The sequence below is a fragment of the Antedon bifida genome, chromosome 7, assembly GCF_963402885.1.
Source record: "Antedon bifida chromosome 7, ecAntBifi1.1, whole genome shotgun sequence".
Classification (NCBI taxonomy): domain Eukaryota; kingdom Metazoa; phylum Echinodermata; class Crinoidea; order Comatulida; family Antedonidae; genus Antedon; species Antedon bifida.
In genome coordinates this window covers 25,977,440-26,001,386 of record NC_136232.1, presented here as the reverse complement: position 1 = coordinate 26,001,386, position 23,947 = coordinate 25,977,440, and the positions used below count along the sequence as shown (strand labels likewise).

The following is a 23,947-nucleotide window of genomic DNA, read 5'->3' as shown; positions in this document are numbered from 1 at the left end:
TCATCTAATGTGTTTACGTTTTGTCAAGTCAAATCTAGGCCACGGGGAATAAAATCGCTTTTTGTGTGGGTTATTCGTATTTATTTTTTAATTTTCACATGCTGTTTGAACTAAATCGTTATTAAAATAATTTTGTATTAAAATGGAGGTGTTTAGTTCATGGTGGGGAGGAACTAAAACGCCACAAACTGATGAGGTAGGCAAAACCACAGAAAAGGACGACGAGACAAATGCTGACGCATCGACTGAGGAGGTTGTAATTTCGTCGTCGTCAGAGGCAGTTGAACAAGAACAAACAGAACAGGACCAAACTGTAGAGCAGCCTAGTAAAGACAATGAAGTTGATAATAAAGAAAATACAGATGATAAACCTCCCACAAATGCTGTTGATTCAGCAAAGGATTGGGGAAGTAAGTCTTTACAATCAAACTGAAAAAAATTATTAATTTTTATATAAAAATATTATAAAATAAATATAATTCGCAATTCATGCTATGTTTTTATGGGATGGGCCTATCTATAATATATATATATATATTTTAAATAAAATATCATTATGAATGAATGAATTAATATAGAATTTTATTGTTGTGCCCGATTTTAATTAGATTGCTGTAGCTGCGAATTAAATGGCATAAAGAAGAGAACGCAAGGAAGTCTAGTAAATTAAGAATGAAAATAATTTTATTTTATTTGTAAATTCTAGGTTACTTCTATAATTTCGCAAAAGAAGGAACAAAAGTTGTGACCAACACTGCAACTAAAACTGCAAGTATATTGCAAAAAACTGTTCAAGACAAGGTATAGTATGAGTATGATGAAAATGTAGATACGCAATGCACTATTTGTAATGTTTGTACAAATTTAAATGGTTTTTCAATTCAACTTTTTTCCCTCCAATAAATGATTACACAAGCAATAACATGATCATTAAACGCACTTTTTATTATAGGTCTAAATTCAAACCCTCCATTTTACAAACAACAACAAACTGCCTACACTATCAAACTTTATGTGACAACAAAATGTGATGTCATATGGACATGATGATGTCATATCACTACCATATTTGGGAATATCACCACTATATTTGGGCACACCTTTTTGTCAAACTAGTTTGATAGTGTAGACAGCACTACGTTACTAGTGAACATGTACATTATATTCAAGTAGGCACTAACTAACTAATAATTTATACATGAATTATTTGTAAAGAAAGTTTTAATTTATAGACATTCATGGGAGATTTCAACAAAGAACAAGAAAGATTTATGAAAGAAAAACACAGCAAACGATCCGAAGCTGCTGTTGCACCATGGGTAGGCTACAACGAAGAGGAACAGATGAAAGAACATATTCTAGCTTTATCAAAGGTAATCATTTACAATTCAACAATATTATTTATGTTTAATTTATCAAATCTAGGATTGTTTATTTTTCAAAATAACAACAAATTTCAATAACAACAAAATAAGCAGAGTACATTACTTTTTAACTGTATCATAATAAATTCTGACACCCACGGTCAAAGTATATGTTTATAACATTGTTTTGTAACAATTGTTTTCATTTGTCGTATTCGAGTGAACCGTTGAGTAGTTTTTCCGTTGAGTACTTTTTAACGGACTATTTTGAGCGTTGAGATTGTTCTTAACGAAAAAGCTTTCGTTGTCAACGTTTTCTATTCGAATGACTTTCTGTTGAGCACAAATTTACAATTCGAATACAAAAAGTACTCAACGAATCTTTACGTTAACAACGAAAGTTCCCAATCGAATACGACAATTGTATTTAAACAAAGTAAGTGTTTATTTTTTTTAGGACAAGAGAAATTTCTTAAGGAATCCTCCTGCTGGTGTTCAATTCTATTTTGATTTTGACACTTCGTTTCCAGTTGCTATGGCAATGTTACAAGAGGACCCCAATTTAAGCAAAATGAGATTTGAATTAGTACCTAAAAGGTAATGCTGTATAATATTGAATTACAGTTTAGTGTGTATGAAATATGAAATAATTTATGACTGATTTTTTACTGAATTATATTAATATGTTAATCGATATTTTATCTGCTTATTTTTACATTCTGTGATCAGTGACAAATTTTAAAAATGTAGAATTATTTTATCTTATCTTACATTACTATTGACCTGGAAGCAATTTCTATAAGTTTTTTAAAAACTTATTTTCAAATTGTTAAGTGGGCATACCGTATAATATTTATGTTGGTTTTGCTTATGATTTTTATGTTTGTTGTTTAGGAATCTTATAAAACAAGTATTTTTACTTCTAATTTAATTCCTAAAAAAAGTAGTATATTACTTACCTTATTTATCGTTTAAATGAATGATTGTAAAATTTTCTGTTTTGATGACTTTCTTTTTGAATACATTTTCACAAAAACATTCAAACTGGAACAAAGTTCCCACTTACAGGCAAAGTTATTAAAAACATATTTTATTTGTATTATTACTGTGTCACCTAAACATCACAATATTCTTTATACTTTAGTGTCTCTGAAGAACATTTTTGGAGGAATTATTTCTACAGAGTTTCTTTAATAAAACAATCATCACAACTTACATCACTTGCTTCTGCCAAAGGTAAACAAGGTAATTTATGTTTAACTTTATATCATCTTTTCTTCATGAAAATTACTTTCAAATTTGTTTATGCCACCACAAAAACTATATCAATATTATAATATTCTTCTGTTATAATCTTCACTTTGTTAGCACACGATAAAACAGGCATTCACTAAAACAAAGCACATTCCACAAAAAAATACATTTCTGGTGTATTACTAGAGTACATAAAACCAAGAATTTAAATGTTATTCTCAACAGGACTAGTTCAAAATTTATTTATCATTCTTTTTTAATTTTTGCTTTTTGTAATTTATTTGTCTTGTTATCCGTCCTCATGATAGGATCATCAGGTTGATATTAACTGTTTAGTGGACATACATTATGCATTGTCGGCATTCTCCTAAAGTTAAATTGCATATGCCCTTATGTGCCTTTTTTCATGGGATTTTTACTTGTATAAGCTTTGCTTCTGAGATTCCCCCTTTCTATTCTTTTTTTTCTTTGTACTATGCTTATTTATGTATGTTTATGAATGTGTATGATGAATGGAAAGAAAGAAAGACCAACGATTTATGTGCATGATATATTTATTTTATTTTGCTAAACTATTTTCAGCAAGTAATGTGGAAAATGGAAAACAAGATGGAACAATCAAAGATGACAGTACAACTGAATCAAAGACAGGTTAGTAATACAGAACTCTTTCTTCACATATATATACTGCTGTTTATTGGTGATATACTGTACTGTATATAAAAGCAGGGAGATGTAAAATAAACATCTCCCTGATAAAAGGAACAAAATGGAAATGCTGTGGGTATCAGCGGATGGATCATATTGTAGTTTAGAAAGTTCTAAATATGTTGGTCCTAGATGGGTAGAATTCCTTAAGCTCTGTGTACACTATCAAACTAGTTTGACAAAAAAAAGTGTGATGTGCCCAAATATGGTAGTGATATGACATTATCATGTCCATATATGGGCAATTTGATAGTGTAGATTGAGACTTATACTTGGTGCTAAAATCTTAAATATTTCTTTTCTTTTTGGTAGAATCAACTCCTCCAATTTCAATTGAAAATAAAGCCAATGAAACGGAGGAAGATTCATTAGCAGATCTTCCACCCGATAGTCCGCCAGCAAACGAGTTTGTTAGCGACGCATTTAGCTCCGTCGTTGATCAAGCTGACCTACAAAAGGGTATGGAACAACTGGGAATGACAGACAAGGAAGAACCATCTCCAGCCGGTATGTTGATTTGAAAACATTTTGACTATACTGACTCATCCTTCCCTGTTAATACAGATTTCAAAGGTGGAATTTAGTGATTTAATGCTGTCTATTCCCATATAAATCATAACTAAAATTTAAATTACAGTTTAAAGTGGGCTTATGCCCTAGCATGGGCTTATGTCTTAGCACGGGCGTATGTCCTAGCATGGGCTTATAACTGCATCAGTATACATATTTTTATTTATGTCAATTCAAATATTTGCTTTCATTGAATCCAAGCTGTTAAAAAAAAACAAATGAAAAAATTCGGAAGGATTTGAAAAGCACAACCTTGTGTCTGGCAAACCTGAAAACTATATATAAACATCAGCAAAAAATTGAGAACATTGGAAAAGTATATTTTTAAAGCAAATTTTATGAAATTATTACATAATTTTTTGTAGCTTTTAGGTTGATGTGGTAGAATATTGTTTCAAGTTACAAAATCTGGTGTCAATAAGAAATTCATTCAGAAATATGAAATGTTAGTTTTAGCTATCTTCTGCCCTCTAGAGGCCCATGACAACATTTCCGTGAAGGATGAAAACAGTAGATGCAATGTACAGTAATGCGAACACAACGTATGTTCTCTTATTGCTCTACATTCAATATATACCAGTATATTTCTTTGTTTATTTTCTAAACAAAGACCAGTATTATTATCATATCTTGTGTAATAACATTTACATACAATCATATTTTTCCAATTGATTGCAATTATGTTAATTAGTTTGTTCCAATTTAATTCATGTCATCCATTATAATATAAACTCTTTCATACTTTTTTCCATTTTTTTAATGCAAGTACAGGTATACAGATATATTTTATTTATTTGTTTATTCTCCAAAATGGAACATGTATACCAACACTAAAAACAAAATGTATATAATTTTATCTTTACTATATAATAATAATAATAATATCCTGCATTTATATAGCGCCTAATGTTGTGAAACCTCTAAGCGCTGAACATTATTACCCCGGTCATTTTTGCAACACACTGCGCCACACACCCTTACACAAGGCTATATAATTTATCCTATTTTTAATTTATCATAAAATGCTAATTAGTATGTATTATTACTGTGTTGTGTTTAATATGAGATTGTGTCTACAGTAATTTTTCTTCCAATATTTTGGTTGTTTAAACCTAACTTAAAGGCCAGGTGCGGGCAAAAAATTTCTATTGATCATACATTCCAATAATTATCGATCTATAGTTTCCCCTATGTTTCATAATTTTTGGGATTTTATTTGTGTTACACAAGCTTGTTGAAAATAAGCACTTTCTTATCAGTGGGGGGATAGTTCAAATTACACAGTAAAATCTCTATTCTTTTGTACACAAATTTTGTAAATAGAGAGGCATTTTAAAAAGCTATTAAAAATAAACGGTGTGGTAAAAAATGTTATCAGATGAATAAATATAGGTAATATAACTTGAATATTACATTTCTGGTATTTTTATTCAACTTCAGATTTTTATTTTCATGCTATAGCAAAAATTATCCACCGTATATCCACCATCTTTTTTCAATGTCTAGGGAGTCACCAGACATGTTATTACATTAGGTTAACTACCTAACTACTGAAAAAAATGTCTTCCTGGTTTTTATGGCAGAATTTTGCCAAATTTTGTATTTGACCATTTTAATGGAAATTCATGTTTTTTCGTCTTGATTTCTATTACAAATATTTGATTTATGTACTATTAACCAAATATTATATTTAAAATTCATGCCTGTACCTGAGCTTTAAAGAGTTTTCAAGATGTCAACAAATCTAGGCTGCATTTTTGTGGGTTGTATCAAAATTGGTTCATAAGTCCTCTTGTTAAATTGAGGCTTGTACTCAACAACAATATGATAAAAATACATATTCATTACAGAGATCATTTTCAAATAAATGGGTCATTCCATTGTTTTAACTCTAATATTCATATTCATCAAAACATGTAAATGTGGACAGCTGTTGGATAGATTAGATAAATAGTAGATACAATTCGTTCACATTCACATCATTTTAACACATTAAGTAGAGGTTACGGATCTCTGCAACCTAATTTTCACTTGTAAATGGGCCTTTGATGCTATCTCCTGAGAGCGATTCAAAGTGCAATCTTAAACACACATTGCTCAAGAGATTCCATGATATCAAAATGCTTTGTAAACAAACAACCTTTTGTTTTCGTATAGTAAACATACTTTTAGTTTTGCTTTTGTTTGTTATTTTTCTATGAATTTTGTGATCAAGTACACACAGTGTCTGTCAGTTGTTTGTACGATTTACCAGCATATATGTAAATAATCTTAAAGGAGTTTGTATCTAGCCGGCACAAACAAACAACACTCTTTGAAACTAGAAATCAAAACACACAGATAATAAACCATAAATGATTTGATTATGATCGGGGTAGGGTATGGCAGGGCTTTCAGAATAGTTTTTTTTTTTTTGCATTAACATTCACTCTTCTGTAACTCCTAGGAACTATGAGTATAGTATTTTAACTGTACATAGCATTCGTTGTACTGTAGTAAACTTTAAACCAAATACATAACAGTTTCCACCTGTGAAAGATTCAAGTAAATAGAATAAAGGTCAACAAAGAATGAGTTCTTTGCTATTGGCATATATCCCAAATTACCTATTAAACAAGTAATTCATTGACTGCTATTTAATTTCAGTCTCTTTAGTCACTAAGAAAGTCATCAACATGGTATAGATAAAAATAAACAAGTGAAAACATTGATGAGAACATTGAGTGGGTGTGGTCTATTAGTGAATATGGTTTTGAGTGAGTGGGTGTGGTCTATCAGTGGGTGTGGTTTGTGAGTGTACAGTGAACATCTTTTGTAAATTACATTTTGAGGATGTAAAAATTGAAATATTGTAATGCACACATGAAAAAAAAACCAATCAAATCAGGACTATCTATAAAAAAATGTACTAAATATCTCTTACATTTCAATACAGTATATTATTTTTTTTTAAGACTGAGGTGAGAAAGAAACAAGGACTATATTATATGTTTTAACACTACAGCCAACCCCTATTTTCAGGGAACACTTTGTTGAGCCCTAAACGTGTGTCCTTCAGGACACTGTGACTTTGTTAAGCTTTGTCTTACAGTGTTACACCATCAAACTTTATGTGAAAACCGGTGATGTGCCCATATATGGACACGATAATGTCATATCACTACCATATTTGAGCATATAACTACCATTATTTTGCACATCACACTTTTTTTGTCAAACTAGTTTGATAGTGTAGACAGAGCTTTAGGTCCCGAAAGTGTCTCTTTAATAATAGAGATTCTACTGTATTTTTATCTATTGCACAGTATATATACGGGCCACAAACAACAAAATTAAACATAATGTGTTTGTTTATTAACAATAGGTATCATTGAATATAGAGCACTGTTTTTCTTGTATATATGTTGGTAGCAACTGATGCATGTAACAAACACTTGTCCCAAAAATAAAACTTGGCACGGATGGTGAAGAGAAGCGATTAAATTTTGAAATTGGCAGAGAACCAAAATGCTTTTGTAAGCTGATGAATCATGTGGTGCAAATCAGAGGATTTAATCAGATGTCCCTCAGGAAATCCTCTATAAATAAGATTCTAATTCTCTCAAATCCTTCAAATCTTGTCTTCTTGATTATTTAATAATTTATGCTCTGTTTTGTGATGTTGATGGTTCAGTAAGTAGATACAGTACTTGTTAATTCTTGGTTGGTCTTCTGGACAAGATTTTCATGCAAACTAAGTTCATTGAGACATAGTAGAATAGCATAAACATTCTGATAATAAAATCTTTATTTTGTCCTACTATGTTTTGAATGTGGCAGGTCACTAGCCCATGGGTGTAAACTTACGATGGAGAAGGTGTAAAGAAACACCAGTGGCATAACACAGAGGCTTAAGGCCCATGGTTTGGGAACACTAAATGGCCCTCCAACGCTGGAGACCTTTGGCGTTTTTGGCCTTTTTCGACATATTTTAATGCCTGTTTTTTCCTCCGGGCACTGCTCAGGGTTCCCATAACCCTGGGGGTTTAGGGAATCTGCTTTTCCAATTGTGTGTGGCCCTATACCTTTTTGCATCTTTTATACAAAATTGTTGTACTCTTTTTTGTTGTTAGAATGTTTTTACTCTTCCTTTTTCTAAAATGTTGTCTTGCACAGTGCAGTACATACTGTTTTTGCCACAGATATTTGTTTCTTTGTTAAAGAATACTCTTCTACATTGTCTGTCTAATGTCAGATTTTATTTGTATGTGTCTATAGTTACAGGCTGGTTGGTTCTTCTTGTCCTGACAGTTGTAAGAACAGCAGCTTATAGCATTTGCTATGTGACAGCAGGTTAGTGGTGCTGCATGTCTCCAAGACTGTTGCTGCATCAACTTAACATGAATGGATTTGTCTTTATAACATGCTAGCCTACTACACTACCTTGAAGCAACTTGCATATTTGCACATTCATTCATATTTGCTGTCAAAGCATTGGACAATGCTGCTCCCACTCTGCCCATGAAATCTTACATTTTAGGTTCTACAAACACATTGTGAGAGTAATTTTACTACAAATATTGTGGTTACACATTGTGGTATTTGTAATGTACTAAGTTTTGTTCGTATTTGTATCAGAAAAGTTGGAATTTAGCAACTTTTTGCAATTCAGAGCTAGCCCTATAAAAATAATATTGTGTACACTTAAAAGTACTTAGCATTAATCTAAATGCCAACTTTATGTCAATGGCTACCAGATGTCTCTAAGAAGACGGTTACTTGAACCAGTACCAGTATGTGTTGAAAACATTATCTGGTTTTTCACACTTTCACACGACTCTTTTCAACCTTCCACTTGGTTTTTAGGAGATATCTGTACTTGTTACATTGCAACCACTTCATATGGAGATATAGCAGTATAAACTCTTGAAAAAGTATGTCCAATGTCACCTGTCACGTGCAAGAATTTTATCCCCTCAATGTTCTTTTAGGTGTAGTATGTAATTTGAATGTTTTTACTTTATACAGTAATATTTAGTGATTACTGTTATTCTAGTAGTTCTAGTTCTATATACAGTTCTTTGTATACAACATAACACCATTTTTTTAATGAATATAATAACATTATGGTATATATATAAAAGGAACATGGTAATAATATAATAACATTATAAATAAGGAACATGGTAATCTTGTATGAAACAGAAAAAGTGAGATCGCAAATATAAATTGATATTATTTTATGAATTTCTACAAGATATATATACCTGTATAGGTTTGCTGAGCATCATGTAAACAGTGGTGTTTATGAAATATTATAATTTAATTTATGCAAATCTATGATACACAATGTAATGAAAACAGATTGTTATGTTTATGTTTTGATCCAACGATCGATGCTTAGTGTGCTGGGTTGGCGTTTATCAATCTTTTTGTTTAAGTCGAGATAGTTAAACCATGCTTGAGTAAAAAACTGTTATTTATCAAACATTTTTAGCTTAAAGAATGGACTTAGACTAACTAATCATGTACATTAAGATTAAAGAAAAGAATATGCACAAATATTTGCTTAGGTTATTTTTGAAAAAAAAACATTATTGACTTAAAACAACAAAACAAAAGTTAAAATATTTGTTGTGTTAAGCATGTTTGATAAATCTAACCCCAGGTCGTACTACTCTGTTTTCATATACTAATTCTATTCAGTACCTATACTATTCTTTGGTAAAGGAAAACGAAAGCATAACTATATTAAATAGTTACTAGAAATACACATGCCATCATTGTGATATTTCTACTTGAATGATGTCATAATCACAAATTTATATAAAAAGAAAATGAAATTATTTCACAACACATCATCCTAACAGTATTAGTTATAAAAGATTGAATATATTATGGTTAAATAAATATGGTTAAATACAATAAAACCCCTATTAAAGGACAATTTCAAGACCCAGCAAAGTGTGCCCATAATAGGGATGTCTTTGTGAGCTGTAGTGTTTAAATACCCCTCCATCCAGGAGAGTGTCCCTCTTTAATAGGGGTGTCTGCATTAGATAGTGTTTATACATACATTCTCTCCCCCCCTCCCCCCACACACAGGAGAGTGTCCTTTTCATAGGGATGTCTGAACCCCATTCACACAGGGAAGTGTCTGTTTAATACAGGTGTTTGAATTGGTGAGCCTTAGTGTTAAACACCCCCCCCCCCCTCCCCCTTCACACAGGAAAGTTTCCATTTAATAGGGATGTCTCCTGGATAGGGGCGGGGGGATTAAAGGAAGGTTCTACTGTATTTTTATATAACAAAGTACATTTCTGCAAATGTTATTGCATTCACTAATCATTAATACTGTAAGTAACATGTTTGTGAATGATTAAATATTCTTCTGTCAAGAATCATGTGAATCACATTAATGGGAATGTTTCTTCTTATGTTTCACCCTCAAGGTTAGCTTATGTTCTTTGCAAAATATGTAAGGTTATCCAACAAGTATGATTTATGATTTTTAGCTAGAATTTCTTCTTTATCATAACCAATGCAATGTCTTTAGGAGGCTTGTATAATAAGGTATATGATTGATAGTGAATTTTCGCTGTAAGGCTTTTAGGGCAAAAAGCCTTACAAGCCAAACAATGCAAATCAGTTTCTGATGCGAGGAAATAATTAGGACAATTTAGAAATAACCATTTGAATGGCCGCATCACCATTTATCGAGCACTACTTTTCCTACATTAATGCAAAATCAAAAATTTCTGGCAAAATATAATATAATTCTAATTTGTTTACATTTTCATTTTTCGACAATGTTATTTTAAAGCTCTGTCTACACTATCAAACTTTATGTGACAAAAAAATGTGATGTGCCCAAATATGGTGGTAGTACGTATGCTCAAATATGGTAGTGATAAGACATGTCCATATATGGCACATCACATTTTTTTGTCACCTAAAGTTTGATAGTGTAGACAGAGCTTTAGGACCAAAAAATGCAACGTTCTGTTCCTAATCCTAGTAGAAACACCCTAAATCTCTTGTTTTTAGTTTGTTCTGTATCCATAACGAACATTTTAAAATGTCAGATTTGATAGACATGTTTCCATAGGCTAGAACGCCTCTATCTTATTATGTATTTATGAACTATCTATTTTTAGATACAATTAAAAGAACTAATCTCCATTCATATACAAAACATATATGTTGCTGCATTATTAAACAGATAATAACAATAACAATCAATGTACAGATAGCATGGTGTAGTGTATTTATATATCGTTATATAGCCTACCGTGGCTGAAAAAAAGATTTTCTAAGATGATCCCTAGCATTATGATGGAATACGAGTTTGGTAGTTAAATATTTATTTATTTTCTATTTATTTACTTAGTGTTATTGGCTTATCTCTTGTATAGATATACGGCTGGAAGTATTTCATTTTAAATGTCCATATTTAAGTATTGACATTTAAAAATAACTTTAATAAGATGTTCTAAATTCAAAATTGAATTTGCAGAGGCTTAGATCAGCTCAGTGGGGATCCAGTTTCTGTAGTGCTATATTTTAGTGAGTGTTGTATATAAAATGGTGATTTCATGGTCCTGTTCAAAATAACCCAAACTCACTCACAACTTTTGTATATAGTAATTTAGACCAGGCATATTTTTCACAAGTTCTAGTGACTGCCATTGGTTGTCCATTAGAGATTCACTATATCTCTATGGTTAGCATGTATATGGCTTTCAGGTGGAAAATTATATTATTTATATTAATTAAAACACTAAATTTAAAATTTAAAACATTGTTATTATTAGAATATTGTTGGGTAATAATAGAATCATAGAGGTGTCACAATAAAGGAGTGAGAACCTGTGTGAACAGGCCTGATTCCAAGGAAGTTCTATCATGTTTAATGTGATAGCTCTGTATAGTGGGAAGGTGCTCTCATTCCCTCATCCTTTGGATTGGACAGTTAGCTGTTGGTCCAATCTACAACATTACATACAGTAGGCCCTACATTTGTATGCCTATAATAAGTTAAGCTACATTAATATATTGACATACCTGAAATGACATTATTCAGTATGTGGTATGAATACATTAAATGACATAACATATGCTATCAGCACATGATCATGTTGACTGCTTGCTAGGCTATTGATTTAATAACATATTCATGTTGCTCATAATGTTACTGTTTCATTACCAACATTATTATATTATTGGAATCATAGTATTAATAGAATTATATTATATAATTGAATTTATTTACATACATTAGGCAGAGGGAAGCCCATCTAGCCCGACCCCCCCCCCCCCCTAAGTTACTGATACATTGGCGGATCTAAAGAGAAGCCCATCTAGCCAGACTCCCACCTAAGTTATTGATTTACATAGGCGGATCTAAAGGGAAGCCTATTTTGTCCAACCCCCACTTAAGTTATTGATTTACATAGGCGGATCTAAAGGGAAGCCCATCTAGCTGAACCCCCACTTAAGTTTCAGCAGTTCAAGTTTACAATGTTAGACCCTATGTATCCACCAATCATGTAGCTGGCCTTTTAGATAAAATCATTGAAATAGTGTATGAACGGCGCCATACTGTAATGTACAACATATAGAAAGTCTAATAAGTCAAGATATAATGTAGATTCATTTTCAATTTGTTTATTCTCAAGTGTGTAAACTAATTAATATAATACTGATGTATCCAAAGGTTGTAATAAGCCAACTGGATTACATCTATTTATACATCAAGCAGTAGGATTTACTGAGAGAGAGAAAGGAGATATAACATTCGGTGAATTTATGATTATAAAATAAACTAGAATTTAATTCGTCACTTTGACGAATTATAGGTGATCATTTTTATCATTTTAATGAAATTAACATTTTTTAAACATGCACATACGTTAACATACGATCGTAAAAAGCTGATGTACGCCATCCTATGACATGATGCATATACACTTATAGTGCTGAGTTGTACCTATTATGTGTCATATACAATATATACAGTATATACTGTATATCTATATACAGTGTAGCATAGGTAAAATTATGGGACCCACATCATGTTCAAATTTGTTGGTATGATGGAATTATCAAAATAAACTCGAAGATGACAATTTCGAAAGATAATGAATTGAGCAAATAAATATAAAGATTGGAAGAGAATTTGATACGTAGAAGCGCAATGCGCGCTCATTGAAATTTGTATAACTTCGACTAAAGAAATCTAAAAACTACGTTTTAACTTCAACTGGCCATATTATAACATCGCAACATCCGATAGGCTTAATTTTTATATGAATTCATATCTACATTTCAACAGCATTCATAATATGTTATAATCTTCAAGGTCACCTTTAATTCTGAAGAGCTATTAGATATTCAAATGTATGGTGTAGCTAAAATTACACGACCTAGGTTATTCAAGTTTTTACGCGTGATGACGTCATCAAAATAAAAATGTTTACAACCCATGAGAAAGATAATCAATTGAGCAAGCACATTCTAAAATTTTTGCGAAAATCGGGCTCAAATAACGGAGATGCGCTCTACTGAATGTGATAACCCACACAAAAAGATAAAAATTACTAATTTTTAAATTCAAGTGGCCATTTGATGACGTCATACCATTTTGTACGTCTAATGTGTACATGAATATGTATCTACAACCCAATGGCTTCCCGAATAAGTTAAAAAAATTAGGGGTCACCTGCCATTCTGAAGATTTATATTCATTTTAAAAAGGCCTTATTTTTCACCATTTTCAGCACTTTGATGCAATTAATTTGCGCATTTTGTCATTTTTAACCTGCTCGTATAGCGTTGTTTTAAGTCGGAACTGACTCAAATTTGGTGAATGTACTAAGAATGGTGAGTAGAATGCGATTTGTAAAAAAAATTCATATTTTTTACGCTTTTTAAGTATCGCGCGCGCAAAAACGCATTTTTGCGCAGTAATTTTTTTAAACACGCAAATGGCCTAATTCATGCTCTAAATTGATCAAAACTTAATTTTGAGCGTTTTAAATTTTTAACGCGCGATATCACGCGCATGAACCTACGTGCGCGTGCGTTTTTATTTGCTAATATTTTTACCCTTGATCTGAAGTTTACGTGTAGTGAATTTCATTAATATGTGATAATGAATTATGGAGATATGATTGATAATGTGATTTCGCAAAATGGCGTATAAATGTCGTCACGGATGAGTGATCACGCTGGAAAGCTTATTAGGATTAAGTTATATTATTTGAAAGATATTCTGAAATTTTTGTAATCATTGACATTAAACTTTTTGAGATAATTGTTACACAAAATAGTGTACAGAAACAACTAGACATGTAACTCGTCACTTTGACGAGTTTGGTTTTCCGCCGCGCAAGTGGTGCAACATGAACGTGTAACGACGTACCTTTTAACATTAAGGGATAGGTTGAGGACAAAAGGAAGTGTTCACGTTGGCATTATGACCTGAACTGAAGAATATGATATGTTGTTATTGCTAAATTCTATTATTTCGATTCATATATAGTATACACAGTATAATCTGTATCCATATCACACAGTGTAGAATAGGTGAAATTACGGGACCCACTATTTATTGCAAATTTTAACATGTTGACGGTTTTAAAATGAAATGCGAAGGTAGCTATTTCGGAAGGAAATTATCTCAGCAACAACATATTAACGTCTAGAAGAAATTTGAATACGTGAAATATTGATGCGCGCTCTTTTAAATGTAATGAATTATGACGCAAAAGATGAAAATACGACTTTTTTCATTTAACTGGCCATATGATGACGTCACAACATCCGATTGGCAAAATTTTCACATGATTTCGTATCTACAATCCAATAGCTTCCATAAAACGTTTTAATCGTGATTATCAAATTTTATTCTTACGAGCTATAACAGATTAAAATTTACTGTAAAGATGAAATTAATGCCACACGTAATTTAAATTTTTAGGAATGATGACGTCAAAAAAATTAAAATATTTCTAATTCATGCGAAAGACAGTTGATTGACCTAGACAATATCAAAATTTGGGTGAAAACGGATAAGTGGAGATGCGCTCTATTAAATGTGATGAGCTATGACGAAAGATACAAAAATCCTAAATTTTATATTAGCGTGGCCATACGATGACGTCACAATGTCCGGTTAGCCATATTAATACATGATCCGATATCTACAACTCATTAACTTCCAGAAAATGTCATCCACAAAAAGTTGACCGTGCAGTTTAGAAATTACGACTGTTTAAAAAAAGGCATAATTTTGACGAATTTTTTAACTTTTTCAACAAAAACTCGCGCAAATTGTCCAATTCCACGTGCTCGTATGACGTTACTGTAAGTCGAAATTGTTTAAAAGTTGGTAAAATTACTAGAAAAGGCTGGAAAAACATAAATCACGCGAAAAAAATATGTTTTTAATGCTACGTGCGCACCGCACACGTAAAAATTTGCGCACGCGTGGGAATTTTTTACATGCTTAAAACGACATGAAACGCGTAGAAAGTTGATTAGAAATTAATTTTGCGCATTTTGAAATTTTAAATGCGCGTGCGCGCGTAACTTTGTGTAAAACACGCAAGTTTTGTTCAACAGAAAGTTAGCGCATGATATAAATTAAACTTGTGCAAAGTTTCAATTTAAAATGTTATTTGGTTTTTGACCTATGTTAAATACGAGAAAATCGTTAAATCGCGCGTACGTCACGTTGCGCAATTGTAAACATCATGAAAAGCTTCGCTTGACGACGTTACATAAATGTCAAAATGTTAACATAGTTCACAAAATGTTATGTTTGCAAGTTTCAGAGAAAAGCGTTACACAAAAATCATACAGAAAGAAAGAAGATGAAAAAAAAGATGATGATGATGATTTCGTACAATCACAAGAGGTTTTCCTGCAACTTCGTTGCGGAAAACCAATAAAAAGAAAGAAAAAAACAATAAAGATTTTATACAATAACAATAGGTGATCATTTTATTCTAAATGATCACCTAATTAACAGGTACAGGAAAAATTCTAAACCACTTGGTGATATACTGAAAATGAATTAATTTATAAACGATAAAGATGATGAAATCTAAGAAAATGAGAAAAAAAAGGCGACCCAACCAAGATTTGAACCTGAAACCTTCTAATAATAATATTTAATAATATAATAATAATATTTATTCGGAAAAAGTTCTTAAAAGTACGTTTTACATTTCATCTTGCCAGAAGCAAGTAATAGGTATGAGCCCAAACAGAAAAACTGCTTACTCCATCAAACTGCTCTTACTCCATCTGCTTGATACTACGTATGCCTATCTATTCGACCACTGGGGCCCTCATTTATATATTTTCTATTTTATGATCATAAAACAGTACTGCTATTTATAAATGTTATTCTATTTTCGATATTAATGAGAAGTTCACCAACCCAAAAAACAAATTAAGAAAAAATATTAAAGGTATTAAAGGGGGTATGATGACAAACTAATAGCACACCTTTGGATGTCCGGCACCTTTGCATGCATCCAATCAAAAGTGACTGCTACAATCAAATTATAATTAACAGTGTAATAATAAGCCTTGACTTGATCCAGGGTTTTTATTATTCACACCCACCCTGGTAAAGCGCTTGTTTGTTTACAAATTCCCTGGATGCGCTACTGTCGCTGTACCGACACCACATGTTAATTTCAACACTTTGCATAATAATGTATTATAATAATGGCTTTCATTACAATGCCAATATGTTTATCTTTTAAGTACAGTACCATGAAACAGAATATAATGTCGTAAAGTAGTGATGTAGAATTTCTATAAATTAGGCAAAGATGTCCTAAATTCTCTCATTGTGCCCAGAAAAGAATAGAATTTTTGAAGAGGGGTGGGCTCAGCCTAAGTATTTTTTTGGGGAGGGGGGGGGGGGGGGGTGTGAGGGTTGTACAAAAGTATGTTTAGTATTATTAGGAGAATATGGTGGTAGTATGATATTGATGTATCATTACATTAATGAATTATTAATGATGTTTTCAGAAATTGGAACTTTCAGTTTTACAATTTTTCAAAATATTTACCGTATACTGTAAATAAAAACGAATAAATTGTGATACAATAAACCTCCGTTTCACTACTCCAACACTTACAGTATTACCATAAACCAAACAATATTGATTGTTATATTTTTTTCTTGTTATCTTTTATCATACAATTTTTCTATATAATAATATTGAAGCGTTAAGTGTATTTTTGTACCGTTCACGGTTCAATGATCATGGACTTGGATAAGTGCCAAATGTTTTTGCATCTACCACCACCAGCAGCTAATGAAATCTGCTTGCATCAACAATGAAGAATATCGATAACATACTTATTATTGCCTATCAGTGTGCAGCGCTATTGTTATTATAATTATGTTGCGTTAAAATCATATATCAAAGGGTACTGGTGGAAATTCCAAACAGTTAATTTTGTCAACAATAACAAACACTCACCATATTGTATACCTTTCGTAATGATGATTACATTTTCCAGGGGCGGATCGAGGGTGGAAGCGCACTCTGCCCCATTCGGCATTTGAAATTAAAATATGAACTACGTTTTGATTTCTATTTTTTACATACTATTATTATTATTTAAACAAATTCTGGATCCGGTCCTTTTTTCTGTCAAATATTCCAACATTCACTATGATACCAAAAAAAATGAACGAAAATTTCCTTTGAAACATGAATTTTAGCCACTTAAAAGCAATCATCAGCTATCTCTGACACATTTGGCTGAAATAAAGATTTGGTAGCCTAATAGTTTAGCATACAGAATATAAGTATGAATTCTAGAGGAATAGTTGAAAGGAACCATGTCATGAGCTGCCCATTCAATAAACATTTTACAGCGAGCACATACTGGTAAACATTTTACAGCGAGCACATACTGGTAAACATTTTACAGTGAGCACATACTGGTAAATACTTGTAGACTTGCCAAATTCCATCCCATATTTGGGTCTAATACTACCTGCATATTATACAATACAGATTTTAATATACATTTTAAATATTATTATTATTCTTATACAATAGAAGATAAAATAATTTAATAGAAATTTGAATTATTTCAATTTATCAGTTGCATATAATTTCAGCATATATTACAAATAAAATATAAACACTGTTTGTTTTCTTATTTCTTGCTGTTTTTCTTCATCTGCCTTAATCTGTGTACACATAGCAAATGATATTTTATTCCATATCAAAATATCGCAGGTTGCTTTTTCAAAATCTTAAGTAATACAACTAATATTAGAAACATTGTGAGTGTTAGAAGAATAAGAAAAACCATCTGCCTCAAAGTGGACACAAGTTGTAAACTTAATTTTCATCCTTACTAAATAGAAGATTAGAGAAAGCATATAGCCTTTGATATGTCAGTAGCAGATCCAAGATTTGTTTATTCCCTTCCCAGGTTTTGCCAGCAAGATTTGCCGGACTAAATTGGCTCCAACCAGTATTAAAATCGGTGTAAGAAAATTATACATAAAACAGGGAGTTGTTCAACTCCCTGCATAAAACAAGAGTAATCAAAAGCTATTTTGTTAAATTGGATAGTAAAGTACAATATTATTTGACTTTTTTGTATTTAATAGATTATTTACATCTTATAAAGTATATCAATAATTTGGTACTAATTTTCTGGACTTTCCAAATTGAGAGATCTAACACTGAATACCCGTATCTTTCAAAGGTATCAAAGCCTGTAGTGTATCTCTTCTTTATTTTCAACCTATGACCTTTGACACATAATATTTTCTAAGAAAGTTGACAGGAATCTCATTCTTGGAATTCGTATTATGATTTATATTACTCTATCTATTTTGTTTTCACTGCTGCAAGTCTGATTTGCTATTGTAATTTACTAAAGCAAATAACTATAAATATATTTTGTAAAATTAATCAACTTTTGATTGCATGTATTGATAAAAGTCTGTGCTAATTAGTTTTACAGTCAATTCTTTGAAATGTGTGATTTTCCTATAATTAATAATTTTTGTACAAATACAATTTTCAGCGTTTTATGCTGTAATGTACTTTTTTCATACGGATATGCTTGATTAAATAAAGATACCGTATATATAAATGGACAACTCAGTTCATCTATCTTTGCTTTTTTTTTAGTGAAATTAAAATGAAAAACTGTTGTATTTTTTAAAGAAAAAGTTTAGTTTCTAAGAGAGTACAGCTTGGTTCCCAATTGGATCAACGTAGGCAGAGAGCAAGTAAGTTGACCAATCACAAGCAACAGTTCAGACAATTCATTGTGTTGTGATTGGCCAAAGTACTTGCTCTCTGCCTATGTTGATGCGTCCAGTAGAGGGCATAACTTACTTGTAAATAAACTATTTAGATTAAAAATATTAAATGATATTATTTAAGTACATACATTTCATTTTATTAACTTCCCATCAAGATATTTCCTAAAATACTTAACTTTAACCTTGATGTTTATTTTTGTTTTGTAGGTGACGTTGAAGAAGAAGTTCCTGAATGGGAAAAAGAACTTCAACAAGAGCTTGAAGTAAGTTGATGTAGTCACTTTATTAGTTCATATATAGTCACTTTGTAAGTTCATATAGTCACTTTATAAGTTCATATATATAGTAGTAACTTTGTAAGTTCATATAGTAACTTTGTAAGTTCATATAGTCACTTTATAAGTTCATATAGTAACTTTATAAGTTCATATAGTAAGTTTATAAGTTCATATAGTCACTTTGTAACTTCGTGTAGTCAATTTATAAGTTTATATAGTCTTTTTTTAAGGTCATATAGTCACTTTTATATATTAACTTTGTATAAAACTATAAGGGTCATTATAGTAACTTTGTAAGTTCATATAGACACTTTATAAGTTCATATAGTAACTTTATAAGTTCATATAGCCAATGGTCATCACTTGGTCTGATTATTCAATCATTCGATTTTTAATCGGAAGAGGAAGAAATACCACTGAGCATGCCCAGTAATTATAATCCAATTGATGACTCATCAAGTCCTGACGTGTGATATTGCACGAGTTTCTAATCTTTCCTGTTTACAATAAATTAATATGAATAAAAAATGGATTAAATAGTTTTATAAACTAATTCCTCCCGTGACACAAATAACACAGGTCCAATCAAGATTCATAATCAAATCATACAGACTATCAGTGGTATAGAAACTAATTACTGTACATTATTTAATTAACAGATGTAGTGGTATACAGAACTAATGACATTATTAATTTTAACTTAAATCATAACATAGCATCCCAGAAACTAATTTTACCAATTTTTCACAATTGCTAGTTGAACATTTCAAAATTAGGTAATGTTTGCTTGTTGGAATTTTGTAGTCTTGATCTGATAATTCAACTAATTCAATTTATAGAATTAATGAATTTACCAACAAATTTGCTAGTAGTGTTGCTCATTTTGCTAATTTAAAAAAAAAATAAATGTTTAGCCCTGAAAGCACTTCCTCTATTTATCCCACCCTTTATGTCTTCCTTTGAAATAGCTCTCTATTATATATTTTGTTAAATTCCTGTAGGATTTTGAAGTAGTGGATGAGGCTGAGGGCGACGTCAACGATGAATGGGAAGATGAAATTAACCAGATGCTAGAAGCAGAAGTAGAGGCAGACCAACATAAAAACTAAGGGTGTGTTCAGAAAACCAGGTTTACTGCAGACCAACATGAAAACTAAGGGTGTGTTCACACACACCATGCTTACTGTAGCAACAGACCAACACGAAAACTAAGAATGTGTTCACACACACCATGCTTACTGTAGCAACAGACCAACACGAAAACTAAGGATGTATTCAGACACACCATGCTTACTGTAGCAACAGACCAACACGATAACTAAGGATGTGTTCAGACACCAGCGTTACTGTAGCAGCAGACCACCAATATAAAAACTAAGGTTATGTTCAGACACCAGTCTTACTGTAGCAGCAGACAAACATAAATTCTAAGAGTGTGTTCAGACATGCCAAGCTTTGTGTAGTAGTAAATAATGTATTATACACTGTATATAAAAACTGTGGAATTGTGGGAATTATATTCAACTAGATATTTAACAGGTAACAGTTTTAAAGTTTCACACCATTTTGTAAGATTTCACTAGTTTAGAGTCGCATTTTTCGTTATACGAATGTCAAATCCACACTATTGGTTGTCCATGTGTAAATACTGTACACAGAACAAGGATTTTTTTTAAGGAATGCATTTCAAATTTACTGATTTTTACATACATAAAGATTGTTGTCTTATCTCAGGCTACATGACTTGATATGTAATTAATAATTTATAATAAATAAATATTGCAATAAATTAAGTTATTAATACAATAATTAGAAAATAACCACTTCAAAGGAAAGTGTAAAAAAAAGAATTATATAAAGTATATTTACCATATTTATGTGCCAGTATCTATCAACATTTAGATGCTCATGATGTATAGTTAGTTTGTTCACACCACGCTCATTGCAGATACAGAGATGTAGCATTAATGATCAACATTTAGATGCTCATGATGTAGAGTTAGGTTGTTCACACCACGCTCAATGCAGATACAGAGATGTAGCATCAATGATCAACATTTAGATGCTCATGATGTAGAGTTAGGTTGTTCGCACCACGCTCAGTGCAGACACAGAGATGTAGAATCAATGATCAACATTTAGATGCTCATGATGTAGAGTTAGGTTGTTCACACCACGCTCATTGCAGACACAGAGATGTAGCATCAATGATCAACATGTAGATGGTCATGATGTAGAGTTAGGTTGTTCACACCACGCTCATTGCAGACACAGAGATGTAGCATTATATTTAGATGCTTGTGATGTAGAGTTAGGTTGTTCACACCACGCTCATTACAGACACAGAGAAGTAGCATCAATGATCAACATTTAGATGTTCATAGAGTTAGGCTGTTCACACCACGCTCATTGCAGACACAGAGTAATTAATATCTGTAAATTAAAATAAGGTATAACAGTTATATTAATTTATTAATTGGTGTCAGAATGTACCTTTATGGTGTATGGTGGACTAATCTATTATGTTTCGCCGGTTAGATAGGTATACAATGATAATTATTTAATTTAATTATACTTCTATTAATATTATTACATTTTGTTATCACATTATAAATTGTTTTAGTAAAGATTACAAATTAATATCATTTAATGTGTATGTTACTAATGTGTGCTCTTCCTCCTTTTAAATTACTATTATATTAGCGCTACGATCCGCCGCCCCTGGATATTTTGTAATAAAGTTACCCATTCCCCCATACATTAAAGGAGATTCAATCATGGAGAGGGTCATGTATTACTCTAGTACGTTATCTACATCATTCAATTTCAATACAAAAATGAAGGGTATCGCGGGAGTCAATCGCGTTTGTGATTCCAACCCCACAAAAAAACGCAAATGAAAATTATGAAGAAGTATTTGTACAGTATGCTAAAACCCAAAAACTACTAAGGGGATCGCGGGAGTCAACGCCCACCTCTACGCCAACCCAAAAACTACTGACAGTTTTCCATGGTTTTCCTCGTCGAGAGGAAATGATGCGCTTTTTAAATGACCTAACATAAGTGCTTTTATGATAACTTAAAGGCCAGGTGCGGGCAAAAAATTTCTATTGATCATACATTCCAATAATTATCGATCTATAGTTTCCCCTATGTTTCATAATTTTTGGGATTTTATTTGTGTTACACGAGCTTGTTGAAAATAAGCACTTTCTTATCAGTGGGGGGATAGTTCAAATTACACAGTAAAATCTCTATTCTTTTGTACACAAATTTTGTAAATAGAGAGGCTTTTTAAAAAGCTATGAAAACTAAACGGTGTGGTAAAAAATGTTATCAGATGACTAAATATAGGTAATATAACTTGAATTTTACATTTCTGGTATTTTTATTCAACTTCAGATATTTATTTTCATGTTATAGCAAAAATTATCCACCGTATATCCACCATCTTTTTTCACCTTCTAGGGAGTCACCAGACATGTTATTACATTAGGTTAACTACCTAACTACTGAAAAAAAGTCTTCCTGGTTTTTATGGCAGAATATTGCCAAATTTTGTATTTTACCATATTAAGGGAAATTCATGTTTTTTTCGTCTTGATTTCTGTTACAAATATTTGATTTATGTACAATTAACCAGATATTATATTTAAAATTCATGCCTGTACCTGAGCTTTAAAGGCCTTCCGATGAATGGAACAGGCAGGTTGTAAAAAGATAAGTGGACCATAACAGCGGAAATGGAACTGACAATCGTTGCATACGCCTACTATACAACGCAATAATAATACAAGGCAATAAAGTAGACTTCCAGTAGTCAGATTCGTATCCGATGAAACGTAACCGGGGGAACGTAAAACGCACATTTTGAACGCCAAAAAAGTTAAACCGATTGAAGATTAGAAGCACCGTATTAACTTTTGCTTTTATTGGCATCGTCGCAGTAAAGCACTTTTTACACAACGCGCAGCTGTCTTGTGATTAAGATAAATTCAGTATAGATTTCCTTATTTGTTTTCCCTCCATCAATGAAATTACTGTGAAATTAAAACGACCTTGATGGGGTTGATGACCTCTTAGTACGCGGTTACTAATGGTCACCGTTCTAATTATGCAATTTAAAAACTTTGATTTTATTACGACGACGAAGTTCAATATTAATGATTACTTCCAGTCCGTATACAGCAAACAAAGCGCCAATATTGTCGTCTGCCAACGATGTTGTCATGCATGAAACATAGCTTTTGTCTCGCACTCGGTTTGTAACAATTCACTCGTTTGTTAATTATTATTTTAGAATGAATTATTAAGTTTCCGAGACGGTTTTATTGTTCTTCAATGCATGTGTTCGTAAATTTAGAACATACTTCTGTACATAAAATCAATGTGGAGATACCAATACAATAATTACGGTGTTGGTTTAAGCTTTGTCTACACTATCAAACTAGTTTGACCATAGAGATATG

General features: G+C 31.8%; 1 protein-coding gene across 4 annotated transcripts; it reads left to right on the top strand.

The window, feature by feature from the left end:
- The first annotated feature begins 3 nt into the window (after nucleotides 1-3).
- LOC144847447 (synapse-associated protein 1-like) lies at nucleotides 4-22,123 on the top strand. 4 transcript variants are annotated; one of them, XR_013613744.1, is made up of 10 exons: nucleotides 4-410; nucleotides 707-801; nucleotides 1,233-1,373; nucleotides 1,822-1,961; nucleotides 2,509-2,609; nucleotides 3,201-3,269; nucleotides 3,639-3,833; nucleotides 19,408-19,463; nucleotides 20,480-21,561; nucleotides 21,869-22,123. XR_013613744.1 is itself a non-coding variant. In XM_078703818.1 (10 exons), exons 1-9 carry the CDS (start codon nucleotides 143-145, stop codon nucleotides 20,585-20,587), a joined length of 1,173 nt encoding a protein of 390 aa, XP_078559944.1. In that variant the 5' UTR covers nucleotides 4-142; the 3' UTR covers nucleotides 20,588-20,598; nucleotides 20,649-20,669. The 4 variants fall into 4 exon arrangements, 3 of the variants coding, with proteins under 3 accessions (XP_078559944.1, XP_078559945.1, XP_078559943.1); XM_078703818.1 differs by lacking the exon at nucleotides 21,869-22,123 and having other exon boundaries at nucleotides 20,480-20,598; nucleotides 20,649-20,669; XM_078703819.1 differs by lacking the exon at nucleotides 21,869-22,123 and having other exon boundaries at nucleotides 2,509-2,600; nucleotides 20,480-21,727.
- Nucleotides 22,124-23,947: the final 1,824 nt, after the last annotated feature.

What these genes read in the sequence shown, in the direction of transcription:
- LOC144847447 (XM_078703817.1), top strand. Translation starts at nt 143, where the DNA reads ATGGAGGTGTTTAGTTCATGGTGGGGAGGAACTAAAACGCCACAAACT. An exon ending in TTCAGCAAAGGATTGGGGAA is followed by an intron (nt 411 to 706) that starts GTAAGTCTTTAC and finishes TGTAAATTCTAG; the next exon opens with GTTACTTCTATAATTTCGCA. An exon ending in TTCTGCCAAAGGTAAACAAG is followed by an intron (nt 2,610 to 3,200) that starts GTAATTTATGTT and finishes AACTATTTTCAG; the next exon opens with CAAGTAATGTGGAAAATGGA.